Here is a 16,357-nt window from a genome sequence, read left to right as displayed (position 1 = left end):
ATGAGAATATTGCTGAAAAATTTATCTTCAAACATCTGAAATGCTTGCAATCCACTAATTTCAGATGAAGACATTCAAGTTTCTATTTCCTTTGTAGTTTGTCCCAAACAGTAACAGTGAAAACCATTTATTAGGAGGATAACCTGCTGTCTGCGTGGCTTATCGACTCACAGAGTGCCCCAGTGACCCTATATCGCTATTCCCAGATGTGGAAACTCAGACTCAGGATTTACATCAGTTGCCCAAGCTCATCCTGCTGCTAATGACCACGCCGGGTTTTCCACCTAGTTAGACCACTAATGCCGCACTGCGAAACTCCACTCTGTGCCGGAAACCAAAGGGAATGGTGTGTGGGGGAGGAGGTGGGCTGAAAGGCTATTTCTTTCTTTAAATAAAATTAATCTGGGTCAATGGTTCTCAATTTTTTGGAAATCAAAATTTCTTTGCACTCCAAAAAAACATTGGTGAACCTCACAAAACTTTTATTTATGGGGGGGTATGTATATTAATTGATATTTCCATATTATACATTATAAATGAAAGATTGAAAAAATACCTGTTTATGCATAATAATTTAATTTTAAATAATAATGCCAATTAAAATACCAATTTATTATTTTATAAATAATTTTAAAAAACAGGAAGTAGGCACACCACATGTGAACACACATATTTTTCTGCACAATATCTATTTTCCAGGACAAAACATGTCTGTGAGGAGAGGTAGGGAGACTTGCTTCTGCACTCATTCAGTTGTGCTACCACAGGCCTTGGGGGCGTGGGGAAGTCCAGAGCGCTTGTGAGGCCACGAGAGTGAAAAGGGCAAGTAACCTCTCCAATTATTATAAAAACCGTTGGACCATTGGACCCCCTGAAAGATCTCAGGGACGCTTTGGGGTACCCGCTCACACTTTACGAACCACACACAGTTGAGGTAAAATCTGTAAGGGAACTGAGAAGTCCTATTGCCAACTTTCAATCTGCAGAGATAACCCAAGTTCATCCCTCAAGCCCCTGCTCACCCACAGATACTGATCTGGAAAAGAATGGTGAAAACTTGTCATCTCTAGGTACCAGCAAACATTGAGTTGGAGAAGATTTGAAAGTAATAATATCACTTGGCTAAAACAAAACAATGTTATAGAAAATGTGTCAGAAATGTATTTGGTTATCTCACGCTTCAGAGACAAAAATTAATGTATTTTTATGTTTACAGAATGACAGTCCTTTGTTGCACAAATGAAATGTAATTGAAGTGCCATTCTATTTTTCTGGCATTAACCAAAATGATTAAATCTGTTATATTGCCTCAGTGAAAGTAGTAATCAAATATTAGCAGACATGTACCCTAAAAAAAGTAAAGGGTGCCAGGAGAGCATTGGAAATCTTACATAAGGTGAGAAACATTTTAAATATTTAACTAGTGCTTAGATGTGGAAGAAATGGAATCATTTGGTTATGTATGAGATTGCATCTTCAACATGTTTTAGCTAAGAAATACGATTTCTCTTCCTTGCTTTAATCCAAGCCCAGAAGCAAGGTATTTGTAAATCATATTTGGTTTTGTTAAACCATGTATTCAAGTGTGCCTTGCATTACCATACTATTTCTAAATGAAAATGTGATCGTTGTAATGCACTCTACGCATTCCTAGTGATTTTTAAACTTACAGTACCGTAGGCATTCTAGAAGAATTGTGCCCTTTTTCAAAGGTAAGTTTGCAAAGCTGAAGAACTGAAGAAAGATCATTTCAGTAGCAACATTGCACCAAAAGGAAAAACACTTCATTTTTAAAAACTGAAAATTTTTAGTCAAAGAGAACTTATACTAAAATGAAGTTTGATCTCCATTACCAACTAAACCACTCCCCAAAACAAGCATTTGACTGCAAATTATGCAAAAGTCACTCAGACATTGACATGCCGAGATGCTGGATTTGATGAGACAGGACACATCAGTGTTAATTAACATCGGTGTGCCCCTCTAACACCGATTCCTGGCTGACTATTTTACACAATCCAGAGGTGCCGTTATCCTGCAAGCGTCTCCTCATATCCAGAGGCTCCGAGGAAAAGAAAGCATCTAGTTTCCTCGGAAACAGAAAACTTTGCCGAATAGTACTGAGGAGGTTTTTTCCGGGTTTCCCCAGGTGCTTCGCAGCAATAGCCTGCTCGAGTCTACAGACTACTGGCTGCAGAACCAGAGGACACCCTGCCAGATCGGTTTTGTGGAAGACAGGTCTGAAAACACAGCTTGCGCCTCCGTAAGTAAACACAGCTGGGGCGTGGTCTGAGAAAGCAGGGCTGCAGGCACGTGTCCTCGGGCTTAGGACAGAAGTTTCCTACTTCAGTAAATGCGAGGCTGCAGAAGTCTCCTTTGGAAAATATGTAGTGATTAACATGGACTGTTAACCAAAAACAAACAAAAAAACAAAAAAACAAAACCCACCCATAGACTTCATGTTTCTACTCCCATTTCACTCATTTCAACAGGTTAATTAATCTGATCAATTATCTGAAAAGGAAAACCCATAATATTTTCAAAACTGACTGACACAAAGAGTCAGAAACAGAATTGTATGCTGAGAAATAAAAGACAATGGAGGAGTTCTCTGGGATTCTTTTCCATGCATTGGATAGCTCCTGCTAGTAGGCATTCCCCATCCTGAAAGTTGTGGGACATTTCTCTGACATTTTTATAAGTTATAGTCATTGTTTGAAACCCTTTTCAACCTAAGAAGTATCCAGGAGTGCATATTCATCTTATACTGGAGTCCAGCTTTACACACAAAGGCTGAAAACCTTCCTTTTCAAAGGAAGGGATGTTGGTATAGGTAAATATAATTCTTACAGCTTAGAATGTGAGTACCTGTGGTTGATGCAAAACATGCTCCTTCCTATATGTTCTACAAGGTTATTTGTTTCATTTGAATTGAAATCACCCAGTTCTTACAGGGTCATGATTATAGAGATTGAAGGAGAACATTTTCAGAAAGGAGAGAAATGTAACTCTCATAACTAAATCGAGAGCACTGGCTCTGAGCTATTCCTGGAGGTAAGTTGCATGCCAACCTTTCTGTTTAAAAAAAAGAAGAAGAAGAAGAAGCTGAAAGTGGATGGAGAAGCTTTTTCTATATAATGAACAGAACCAGAAGCACCAGCAGACAGGCAGAGGATGAAAAACATTTCATGCTGCAGTCACAGCACAAGGAAAGCAGAGTCCGTTCAACAGACTTAATTCAGTCTCTTGGTCTAAGCAAGTGATTTTGAATCTGTTACTTTTTGATCCCTTGTCTGCAATGCTAGTTGATGGCTGCAAATCTTTGGGGAAAACAAAAAGGATTAGGTGGAAAGTAATTTAATAGTGATACCTTCTCTGCAAATGGAGTTCTGAGACGAGTTGGAAAATTCAGGCATTAGCTGGTACCGATCTCTAATGACACAGCTATAAATTGTAAATGGAGAGTAAGCACTGTCAGCAGCTACACTTTGGCCAAAGTTGTCATCCAAACAGCTCCTGTATTCAGAAGTCTCCCATTTGAATAAGGCACACAATTTGGGGCACTAAAACCTATCTAGTGAAGGACAAAGAGGTCTTCTCTAAACTTTTTATTTTTGGAATCCAGCTTGCAGATCTATAATTAGAAATACTAAATTTATAGCCAAATTTAAGATTACCATTGAATCTTGCTAGGTGTAAGAAAACTCTCCTCCCATTCCCTGCCAACCCTAATGGACTCAAGTTTGTACTTAAATCTACCTGTCTTTCTTAATTCTTTGTCCCTTTAGAGTGTCAAGTGACATCAGTGAGGTTGAGCTGATTCATCCTGTCTTTGTGGTTCTTCATATATTTTTCAAAAGGGGAAAAATCAAAACACAAATAAAAGGCACACTGATGCCTTGTTTTCCCGCAGTGGTTCACCACAATCGAAACTGACACCCACGCTGAAAAACTGTTCGTGATTCTAAACCTAAATTTCAGGATCCCTTTGAAAAACTAGCTCTCAAAAAGTACCCTGGAGTCACTTTCTTAATTTACAAGTCCTTTCTCTTTTTCTGATTTGGCACAGATTTCTAGGACGGGGAAAGGAAACAGAGGCCAGAGTTGGACATCGCTAATGGGCAGTTGTTCTCTAGAGGAGAAATAGAGGTTAGCCAGAAAGACCTCTGACCAGGACAGGGAGCACTTGATCGAAATAGCTGCTCAAGTGAAGCCAGAATAGTCAAGGAAAAAGTACTGAATTCTTTTTCAAAAAAATTTTCCAATACGACAAATAATATCATTATTAAAGTTTAATTTTTAAAAATTTAGTTTCATAAAATCATCCCAAATCTAAACCCATTTACAAATAATCACAACAGAATCCAAGGAACCTGTAGCAATCTCGTCCCATATTTCTGTTCATAACTCTGGAGTACTCTATTCTATGTGAGCCGTCGTTCTTCTAACTCATTTCTTCCTGATCAAATTCAGTGCTGGGAAGCATGACACAGAGGGATGGTTGAGGAAAAAATAAAGAGTTGCTCACCAGAACAAGTAGGTGACTTGAAGGTCATATGTAAGGCATAAAAACCAAGAAAAGCGATAAACAAAACCAAGAAGGAGCTTTTTGATAAATAATTAGAGGGCCAAATAATACAGTGGTAATTTGGGTATAGCCACAGACTTGGTCCATACGTTTGTCAATGCTTTAGATCCTGAAACTATTAAGGAGAAAGTTTTTACAAGTTTATTTGGATTGGAAATTAAGTCCAAATTCTACATTGTATGTTGTAGGTATAATGCTACATAATAAAAATTGAGATCATTGACTTTTTTTTAGTGGCTTAAGGAATTACAGTGTATATCTAAGCATTAAATAAGTGAAATGAGACTTCTAGTATTGAGAATATGAAAAAAATAAAAGGCAAGTATAAAGGATTATTTATATGACCACTTAAGCTTGATGAAACTGCAGAAACCAATTTAAAAATTTTTAGTTTCAGTAAACAACAGAAAAAAGTGAAAAGCCACATGAAAAATTTGGGGTATTACTCTCAATATATAAAGAGTTGCTGTGATTCAATACGAAAAAAAAATTCTAATAGCAAAGTTGGCAATAGCCAAACATAAGAAATGCATAAAAAAGAAATTCAGTTGTTAATATACACATTTAAAAAAACCTCTGGTAATCAAAAAGATGCAACTATAATAACTATTACACAATTTGTTCCTAACAAACTGCTCAAGATTTTTAAAAACGATTACACCCAATGTTGATGTAAGCCCAGTTAAGCGGACACTCGCAGTCCTGGCCAGTAGCTCAGTTGGTTAGAGCATCGTCCCAATACACCAAGGTTGTGGGTTCCATCCCTGGTCAGTCTGTCTATCTATCTATCTATCTATCTATCTATCTATCCTCATTCCTCTTTCTCTCTAAAATAATAAATACAAAATAAATACAACTGCAAAACTAAAAGATTTGAAGAGGACACTCAACAGCTGACAGTGGGGCTGTAAATTATAAAGTTAGTGTGGTCTCTCTGGAGGAAAGCTCTGTAGTAGGTGCTGTGTAAAACGTTTTCAGCATTCTCGCTTGCTGGTCCACTTTTGGAAATAAACCCTAAGGGAATGGCAGTTGCATGCAGACTAGTGTAAATACGTGCAGAGTGATGCACCCAAGACGACACAGCGGATTCAGAACATGGTTTCTGGAGTCAAGGGGCCTTGGGTTGAACCCAGCTCCTCTTTCTATCAAATTCTGAGCAAGCTATTTCATCGACCTGTGCCTCAGGTTCCTCGTTTGTGAAAATAGAGGTAATAGTAGTATTTATTTCATGGACCGTAAGGATTAAATGCACTAACATTTCTAAAGTGCTGGAACAGTGCCTGCACATAGTAAGCACTATATAAGTACTCGATAAAAGTAAAAGCATGTGATAGCAAAAATTGGGAAGATCTTGCATGTCCCACAGTACAGGAATGGTTAAATACATGTTGGATATCTGTACTGTGAAGACTTATGTGTTCTTTACCAATCAGGTTTGAAAAACAATTAACCATGTAAAAATAAGATCTCACAATACAGTTATCTATAAAAATAGGCTACAAAATTGTACATAATATATATATTAAACAGGACATATTGATGGGTTGGATGAAGGAAAGAGAGAAATCAAGAAAAACGCCTATGCTTTTGGCTGAACTCCTAGGTGGGTGGAAGTTTCATCTACTGTGAGGGGGGAGACAGAGGGAGGGCGGGACTGGTTGGAGGTGGAGAAGGGGGATGAGGCTGGATGTGTTATGGTCATGAAGTAAACTGTCAGTTGGTAGTTGGATGTAAAAATTGGAGTTGTTGGCAAGATCAGGGTGAGAGATAAGAGACTTGAGGGCCTTTGAGACAACTTTGGGAAAGCTCAGTCAAACCAGGGACAGTTGTAACCAGAGGAGGGTTTTGACCTGAGGGCTGGGGTGCTCTGACAGGTGTCCATTCAGGCATCTCCATGTCCCAGGCCCCCATCCCAATAGTAAGAGATCATCATTTAAGCATGTAAGCCTGAGTTTCAAGTACATAATGAAGTATTTATGGATCCTGAGGTTTTTGCCCCTAAAAATGCAGCCAGATGAATAGATCTGAGTGTACTTTTAAACCTGGGAATTCATACTCTTTCTCAACTGTTTTAAAATTTATTTTGACAGAACAATACATTATTAAAATAGCTCAGAATAGCTTCGAGTTTCAAATTTCATACACTTTCTGCTATTACTACAATTTTCCTCTGAGTGCAAAGCCTGTGAAGAAATACCAACAAAAATCAATGTGCCTCATTAAAATACCTTTAAGCCTTAAGGATTTTGATTACATAATTTGATTTCTTTTTAGTAGAATTCTTTGTTTGCATTAACGTGCCTTGCTTAATCAGTTCTTCCAAAATCCCAGGAAAACTAGTGAGAAGTAATAGCATCATTATTATTTACAACTTGGAATCTCAGGTTTAAAAACAAACAAATAAATAAAAGTAATTTTAAAATGGACCTGGCTAATGACCACTATGGAATTTCTGTTTTTTAGTTAAGAGTATTATTTCTTTCTTTTAAAACAATGAGACAGGCTCACCTTAGAGCATTACTAGGAAATGAGAGAGTTCCAAAAGTTGAATTTCTGCCCTTCCATGCTTGGACATCATGCCCTTTTTAAGACCAAAGACAACACTCACTCACTCTTTCAGGTAGCGCTCAGCACATCAACTGGTCCATAGTGTCTGTAATGGTGGAATTAATCTCATTGCAGTATCTGGACACATTCAATATACTTGCCAAGAGCTCCGGAATGGCTAAAAGGGGTTCAAAAAGTTTGCTTCTTGATAAGTTATTCTTTATGTTTTTTTATAATAGAATCATTAAGCAGACAACCTAAGTCAGCAGTGGCTTGTGTAGTTTAATTGACAGCAGGGATGAATTCTTCTAAAGCAGGGTCTCTCAACTTTGGGCATTATGTTGTATTAGGCCAGACAGTTCTTTGTTGCAAGGGCTGTCCCATGCATTGTAGGATATTTAGAAGCATCCCTGGCCTCTGTCACCAGCATCCATGCTCCATCTGTCAAAACAAAAATGTCTCCAGACATTGCCAGTGTCCCCTGGCCAGGGGTAGGGGTAGGGGAAAATCATACTCAGTTGCACCAGCCGCTCTAACATTTCTCAAACTTTAACTGACATATTTCCTACTGGTATGTGTCAGCCTGAGCTGCACCTCACCCCTGTATTGACATGGAATGAAAACCCAGTTTTTACTTCTCCCAAATGGTCCCAGTCCACCTGTGGCTCTCATCCAAGGTCATATGCATTAGGAGAAAGGGAAGAAAAAGAAAGGTTCATGAGACAGTCAGCCAGCTCAGGATAACTGCCTGTAGGTCAAGAACATCCCAGCCAACCAATTTCTGGATTAAGAGATATTACATATATTTATAACTTATTTTCTTTCTCCTATTAAATATGATGTGATTTCATAACAGATAATTTAAAAGTGATAAGAAAGAAAAACACCCTATTCCCACTGCCTAATGGATCTATTCTTTGTACCCACGGTATTTCCTTCCACACTTTCTCCACGAGCTAGAAAGAGCAGGCATGTCAACACACTTCAATTTTAAATGGGAACATGGGTCCTGGGTTGAAGATCTTCTAATTTTTCAAAAGAAGTCAGAAATCTAATTTTTTACCTGAAATCTGATCTCTAAAAGTTGTCCAGTAATAAAATGTTCTTTCAGCATTGTGTAAGCAAAACAGAGCACACCTATGGGGGCAGGACCAGCGCGGGACCAGCTGATGGGACTGCAGTGTCTGACCTATGTCATTTCAGCTTGTGCTCCCAGGCCCCATTCTTGTTGTCGTCCACCTTCTGTTTGTACTTGAATTTATGACAATCTCTCAGGTGCTCTCCAGCTTGCAAATTCGGGAAGTCTAGGACCAAGCACAGTACCAGAACTCCCTTCCTCATTGCATGGATTAGCGAGTCCACGTGTTTACCACTCTCCACAGACAGACGATTTCACCCTCTGTGTCCTTCCTCTCAGAGGACAATTCGGAAAATAAAGCCTTATCCAGTTCAGAAAGTAATGGACAGGGGACATGAATTACACTGATTTATTTCCTTCATTCACGTGTGTGTACACATAAAATACCTATATATATTTTATAATATATAATTGAGATATATATGTATATATTTGCTTCATGAAGACAAACTATAAAGTATGGTCCAAAAGATAAAAATTAACCCAGTAGGTATATTTGCAGCCGAGTATCCAATTCAAGACCCTCCATCACTGCCTTGCCCAAAGTTGCCTCCAGATCAGCCCTCCCTCCCCTCACTGCCCGTCCCCCAGGTTCATTAGAATACTTACCGTTCTTCAAACAGCTACGTTCCTGGCCCATGCTGCTTCCTTACTCCATGCTGCTACCCTGGAACCAACCTGCTGCCACGAAATTCTTACAGACTCCTCCAGTCCACTTATGTGTTCATACAAAACAGTCATTTGAACTCTTACATACTACTTTTCAGGACAATTTGGGTAAGTTTTTCAGATTAATTCCTGGAAAACTGACTGTAATTTCCTGTATCCCTTCCCTTATTTGGCACCGGCAGCTAGTTTGTCGATGACTTCGATATTGTATTCCCTCAAAACTGCTGTGCCTTAAAAGAGATCAATGGTCATTGTTCTTAGTAAAAGCACTGTTCCCCACTGCATTCTTACGTATTTGTATATACTTCTCCTCCATCCTTATAAATGCGTATGTTTCTCCAAATGCTCTCTAGAAAACAAATAACAAAACAGAGAAAAAACACCTCCCTGACTCCACCCCCTTGAGAAACAGCTCATCTCACGGGCCTTCTTCTCTTCACCTCCACACTTAACCACCACCAAAGAGTAGACTAGCTCTGCGCCCTAGCCACCACCTGGCTGTGTCACCTCTCTGCTGAAATTGCTTTCAGTGTCACCAAATCCAGCAACACACTTTCACCTGCTCCTATTGCTTAGCTTACAACAGAATAAACTGAACTCATACCCCAACCCAGCTTCTGAAAATTAGCTGTTTTCTCCATGGCCTGAAAAAAGTTATCTCTCTTTTAATTACCATCCTACTTCTGGGATCATGACTTCTTTGTTTTAGTGCCGCTCTCCTTCCTGGCACTTAAATGTGGCATTTCCTGAAGGTCTGTGAAAAAGGCTTGCCCCTTCTGTCACTGGACCATTCAAATATACCGCAAAGCTTCAGCCACGTCTATTGACCAGTGACCCCTGTCTCTGGCCTACAGACTTATTTCCACATCCCTGTTAGAGACACCCACCTGAGCATTTCAAAAATAACATCAATTCAACATAACTGAAGGCATATACCCCAAAGTATTTCTGCTTCTCAAAGTTTCAATTATGTGGACGGTTTCGTAATCTGCACCCATTTCCCCAGCTATTGTCCTTAGAATCACTCTCATTTTTCTCTCTCTCCCTCACTCTTCATCTCTAATTGGTTAGCAGAAGTTGTTTTGATTTTTCAGTCTGGCTATGCCTTTTCAGTCTTCTGTCACTATTTTATTGCTTTAGCCCCACATATTTCTTCTAAATATTTGATACACAAAAATTGAAGCAACCACAGGAAAAAAACAAAGGCAAAAAAGACCCTAGTAATCTTGAAAGGCCACTAGTATCTTTTCCTCCTAAAATCCTTTGTACCTCCAAATTCCTAGATTTATTTTTAGATTCCAATGGCATAAATAAGTACATTTCCAGTTCCCCACCTCCACCCTCAGCATCACATAATTCCTCCAGGAGCTGCTGAGTCAGTTTAGCATCTAAATCAAGACCATGGCTCTAGTTTTAATTCAACTAAATATAAATTCCAAAGGGACTGATTCACCATTGTAACTTTGGGTTTTAAATGTTATGCTAAATGACAAGGCAATGAGGAAACACTTTGACATTGGTACACACTGACATTGAAAACACCCTCACGATAATCACTTGCCAGAACCCACTGGCAGCACCAAAATACAGTATCACTCGGTGATTGTATTTATGCCATACGCCAAACCAACAGAACGCACTAGGGTTCTCTTTTCTGCCAAACTAAGTGACTAACCTTCCATTCCTGAACCTGCAGAAGCCAAGAACTAAAATGAACCTGAGATGATATGTTGCCCATTCCACTCACTTTTCAGGTGAGAAAACAAAATAGCGACAAAAGGAAGGATTGCTCCAGGCTACAGAGCACATTAGAAGCAAGGCCAGGTGTAAAGCCCAAATTCATCAGCTTCTGTGCAATGAGAACAGCAGTTTTTCTACATCCTAGTAGACTTTCTCCCCAGTATAAAAATTTTACTGAAATACAATACAAGATATAATGCCTACAGTGTAGGATTATCTTTATTGGAGGTACAAAAGATTTGCATCTCCATGTGGAAGACCCTAAATTAGTATTATTGAAAAGTTCTGATATATTTAGTTTTTTTGGTTGTTTGGAGTCAATTTAAGATGGCCACATGTTTGTATTTAAACTACTGTCAGGTTATATTTTACAAATACCGAGTCATATCATCAGTGGTACAAATGTCATTAAGATCTGACATGCCCGTACCATCAAGGCACATAACACACAGTCCTTGGTCATCTCGAGTGGCAGTTTCTCCACTGACTCAACCGGCTGGCATTCCCTGGGTCTTACATTGTGCAGACTACTCTTCCCAAGTCTCAGAGGGGTGTTAAAAAATATTCTCTGCATCTTAGAAGCTCAGAAAAGCAGACATTTTAGATAATATAGTAACTCTGGAAACTGATTCCCCCACCCCCTTCTCCTGGGCTTCTTTTGTTGTTTGATTGTTTAATGTTTTTTTTTTTTTAATTTGGCTAGCTTGGTTTTTTAAAAATATGTTTATTGATTTTAGAGACAGAGAGAAAGAAAGAGAGAAACATTAATGTGAGAGAGAAACATCGATTGGTTGCCTCCTGTATGCACCCTGAACGGGGATCGAACCCACAACCTAGGTACATACCCTGACTGGGAATCAAACACCCAAATTTTTGGTGTTCAGTACCATGCTCCAACCAACTAAGGCACAGCAGCCAGGGCTGGCTAGCTGGTAAAGTCCATCTTTCTTGTCACTCCTCAGAGGTGTAAAGCCTTGGGCCTGTGCACAGTCACCTAGGAAGACAGTCACCCAGCAAGGCCCTCTTTGTGTCATTCCCTGGTCTTTCTTTTAAGGGGCCTGCTTCATTTAGTGTTATGCCCCTGCCCATTTGACTCCACTCGATACCAGTTGATTGTTCTATTGCTTTTAACGAAGTTCTGGACTATAGATGGCTCAGCAGTCTGCTCCAAGTACATTTAGGCTGGCAGAGTTTTTGAGACCCGTTCTGAATTTTGCTCTGATCCATTGAGGGTTCTTCTTAGCTACATCTTCTTGTTCTCTCTAGTACATTAGCCGGTCTGTGTTTTAGTTTATTGCTCTTCATTAAGAGGAACCATTGTTTCTGAGAGTGCCCTTAGACTTCAGCTTCCCAGGCTCTGTTTCAAAGAATCTCAGTCTTTGGGGTAGAGCTTCAGAGCTCTCTTTTCTTACAGGGTGCCTCTCCTCCTGGGCAAACCCTCCCAGCCCTACACACTGAGGAAGGAAGCAGACTCTAGGTGTTCTTGGCTGCCCCTCCCAGTGTGGAACATCTGCTCCATAAGCCAGCTGGAATGAGTGGTCATGACCCTAGGATTGTCAGCCCGTCACATCTGGGGTAGCATCTGAGTAGAGGAGGAAAGAAGCCCCAGACTTCCTGGCTTCCCTCTCCAGGAAATCAGCCTCTTGAATTTGCAGTTGGAGAGGACGAGAGATGCTGGCTGTCTGACTCTCAGGGAGACAGAGTGACCCTCACTTGGGAGCTGAGGGGAGAGGGGGTCCCGATGGAGTTTCTCTCCAGTTGAACTGGGGGAAGGGGAGTCAGGGGAAACTAGAGAGTGAGGTGTGGTTTGAATGCCACAGACTCTCTGTTGAGTTAGAGTAGATTTTCTTGAAAAGTGTTTCTTCGTATTCTGTATGCTTTAGGGCAATTTGTGAAGAATTTAAATATCTGCATTCCTGGTTTCTCCGGCGTTGCCTGATTCACTGGAGAGTTGGTCCACAGACCTCTTCACTGTCTCTCCCATCTGGAACTCCCTACATTTTCTTATTTTTAGTCCATTTCACTTTGTGACCCCTTTGACCCTTGGAGGCACTTGACTTTGTGACCCAGGCTGGGTTAGTAACAAGAGTCTGGGTGTTTATGTCTTCCTCTGAAGGCAGCTTAATATCCTTTAGCACTCCGCCTTGCTGAGGTTTGAGATGACGGTCTGTCATGAAAGTGGAAGCATCGAAGGCCTCTAAGGAAGAGCATCTCATTTTTGTATAAAGTTGACTAGTGGCTTATTGTGGAGAGAGTCAATATTCTCCTTGGGGCAAACCATTGAGTTCTTTGTAAAGCACAGAGCCCAGCTTCAGAAGGTGCCTTGTTAATTTCATTCTAAATCGTTTAATTGGTGTCACTCAATGTCCAGAGAAGCCATGAAAAACTTGTTAAACAGCACTGATTTTTTTTTTTAATTTTAGGGAATATAACTTGAAAATAATCCCATAAAATAATTTATTTGTAAAATATTTCCTTTGATTCAGAAAATTGAATTACAATACGGTTGTTAACTGGAAGCTACTTAGACATTAACGGAGGTCTGAGAAAGGATGAGAAGTGAGAAATAGCTAAGACTGAGTCATTCTCTGTGGCACTGATTGCATAGCGGACCAGCAGTCCATTTATGTCACTCATGTATTCCCGCCGAATCGTGTTATCACCTGCAAGAGGGTTTGGTCATGTATCCTTGAAACCGCTATAATTTTCATGTATTTCCAACTATAAATTCATGGATAGATTCATCGACACCAAAGAAAATTCTTGGGTCACTGTAATTTTTGTCTAATAGCATTGATGAGTAAAATGAGGAAGGTACAGGCTAAAATAACAGATAAAATTAAGGGTCTTCATTTATCGTGGCGCATTCCCAAGTGACTTGGTCTTTGTGACCTCAAAACTTCCTCTCAACTTTAAGACTCTTTTCAAATGTTTACATGTTCTTCTTGACAGTGCGGTATTGAAAGAAAGTGATATTTGTTGCCTAATTAGTGAGAGCAGCATAATTTTCCTGCCTTTGTTATATTTTTATACTGACATTCAAGATGGTGTTCTGTTAACTCAGCAGACTGATGTTTGGTCTGTGGAAACACATTCTGTCTGAATTACCTAAAAAGTAAAAGAGCTAGGGCTGTATTTTTGGTTTACCTTAGTAACTGCAAAGGCAATTCATCAATCAATGCCACAAGCTTTGAGCTGTTCTTATGACAACTCAAATTGATCGACTGTTTTTCTTCCTTCAGTGATTTTGTTTGCAAGGATGCCCCTTTTCCTCTGTTTGTCATACCCTTTTTTGCTCTTCATTGAGGCGGAGAAGTTAGCAAGAGAAGTTCTTTCAAAGAGTAAAAGCAAAAAAAATTGGACTCAAGCCCTGTTCATGTGCCTAGGAAGTGAAAGGAGGATTAATGTGCTTAGGAAAAGTGCACTTCAGTTTTTAGTGAGTGAAAGCACTTTCCATGATGGTGAACATCTTAGAGATTGCCTACAACCAGTCTCCACAAGACGTTTGAGATGTTACAGAAATAACGGATTCCTGTGGTGCGTGAAAATTTTCATCACGTCATTTATTTGGAACCAGAACCCCCAAAAACTTGATTGATGTATAAAAACCCTATTCGTGTATGAATGAATGAGAACGTGAGGTGAGTAGACCTGCGTTTTCTTAATGTGTTGGCAATCGTGGGAAAAATCCTTGCAGGTTTCCAGCTCTCTTGAAGTCAGTTCTGCAGCCACTTGTTTACTTCACATTTGTAGGCCTACTCTGTTATTAGTATCATCTCTTACTTAGAATTTTGATATGCATTATCAATAGTAGGGAATGATGAATAAACATGCTGTCCTCGCAAGACGAAGTGGGCACGGATTTGCCAGTCAATCCTTCGAGAGGCCGGCGAAGTAAAGTTTCTTAGCGAATGTCACATTCCAGAAGCTGCACCCAGGGGGCACCATTTAGAGAGATGACAAGACACTATCCGTTGCTTTACTTGGGATTAGAAATGTGTAGGAGGAATGAAAGGAAACAATCCAGTCCAAATACAGCTTTGTATTTTTCTATGAAGAAATACCTTTTCTGTATTAGTGACAGAAATGTTGAATGCATTACCTATACAGAGTTCTGCGCAAAGTAATGATCTTTTTAATCAAAAGAAGGGCTCGAAGGGTGGTGGAGTTAGCACAGAGCCACCGTTTGGCACAGCTGATTCACACATCGGGTCAAAGGCCTCTGCAGGCTCTTCCATTCCAAACTTATATGACTTTGTGAGATATTCAGCAAGATGAACAAATATTTATGGAATACTTCTGGCCCGCTAGGAATCTCTGCGGAGAACATTAAGTGAATTCGTTTATTTAGACAACAGCTCTCCACAGTTGGGAGTATTCTTCCCTCCAGATCAGACTGACTTGGATGGTACACCTAAGTCACACAGCTAGTAAATGGTGGAGCCGGGAATAAGATCCAGGCAATTTCACCAAGAGTCCGGCCTCCGGGGCCTGCCTGCTCTGTCTCCAGATTGTGTGTAGCCCTTTGCAGACCTCTGACTTCATGGCAGCTGAAAGATCTGCCTGTTCCTTTTACACAAAGAAGGAGGACTCCTTAATTACGGAAGTGATCGTCTCATGATTCTGCAGATTTTACTACTACTATTTTAGATGCCTACCTGGTATTTGTTCAGCTCACTTATAACCTGTTCACAATGAGAGCTTCATACTATTTTAATTTATAAACTGTTTCCACTAACAATATTATTTCACTGAGGTTTTACAGAAACCCTGTAAGTAGTCAAAATAGGCATTAGAAGTGAAGAGATTTGCGTGGGTGTTGAAAAGTTTAATGTTTGTCCAGGATCATGAAGAGATGGAGTTGGTGCCTGAACCAGGTCTTCCGATTGCATTTGCCAAGCGACCTCTTCATGGCCATTGTCACTTGCCAATTAAAAGATCGAGAAAGTAAAGTCTTAGGATTTCATGTCCTTGGTTTTCTAAAGCAACAGTTGCCAAAATACGGTCCTTGGGCCAAATCTGGCTCACTGCCTGCTTTTTTAAATAAAGTCTTTTTGAGACACAGCCACGCCCATTTACGTACTATTGTCTATGGCCCACCACCACCAAGAGTTGAGTGAATGCAGCAAAGACTTGATGGCCTACACGCCTGAAATATTTACTGCGTGGCCCTTTGCAGAAAATGTTTGCCAGCTTCTGTTCTAGAGCAAGTAACTAACACTCGGAAAGATAAATACTGCTTCTCTGCGTTATTGGTTTAGTATAGATAAAAGCAAGACCATTGGTGTCTGTCTGAGGCATCTCTCAGATCATTTTTGCATCAACTGTTTGAAGGACTTCACTCTCCACCCTCAAGACTTTAATCTCTGCTTCCCATTACATAAAGTCATTTTATGTTTTAAAATTTTTATCCAAATTCCCTTCCCACAACAAATTCTCACAAACTGTCTTGTTCTTGTTTCAGCCATTTCCTGCTTTACTTCTTGGCTTCTTCTAATGTAACAACTCCAAATGTTCTAAGAAATTGCATGTTTCATAGCAATTTCCCCTGACTTACATCTGAGAATTAGACAGATATATTGCCTTTTCTTATCCTTCTAAAGATCTGGCATCTTTTACAATAATATTGCTTCCTGCATAAATCTAGCTTTTGTTTTTTCTCAAAGCTGTAATTA

The 16,357-nt window shown here is 39.8% G+C and overlaps 1 protein-coding gene across 3 annotated transcripts in view; it reads left to right on the top strand.

Annotated features, from left to right (window-relative positions):
* Window positions 1-16,357, top strand: part of SPHKAP (SPHK1 interactor, AKAP domain containing) — a 114,440-nt gene that overhangs the window by 41,515 nt on the left and 56,568 nt on the right. For all 3 annotated transcript variants that reach the window (XM_045198537.2, XM_045198536.2, XM_071220733.1), the window contains exon 4: window positions 2,150-2,263. In XM_045198537.2, the coding sequence (XP_045054472.2) occupies window positions 2,150-2,263 (114 nt within the window). The remainder of the gene's footprint in view (window positions 1-2,149; window positions 2,264-16,357) is intronic.

Source organism: Desmodus rotundus, chromosome 2 (genome assembly GCF_022682495.2).
Source record: "Desmodus rotundus isolate HL8 chromosome 2, HLdesRot8A.1, whole genome shotgun sequence".
Lineage (NCBI taxonomy): Eukaryota > Metazoa > Chordata > Mammalia > Chiroptera > Phyllostomidae > Desmodus > Desmodus rotundus.
The sequence above is the reverse complement of the archived record's forward strand: the minus strand, read 5'-3'. Positions and strand labels throughout refer to the sequence as shown.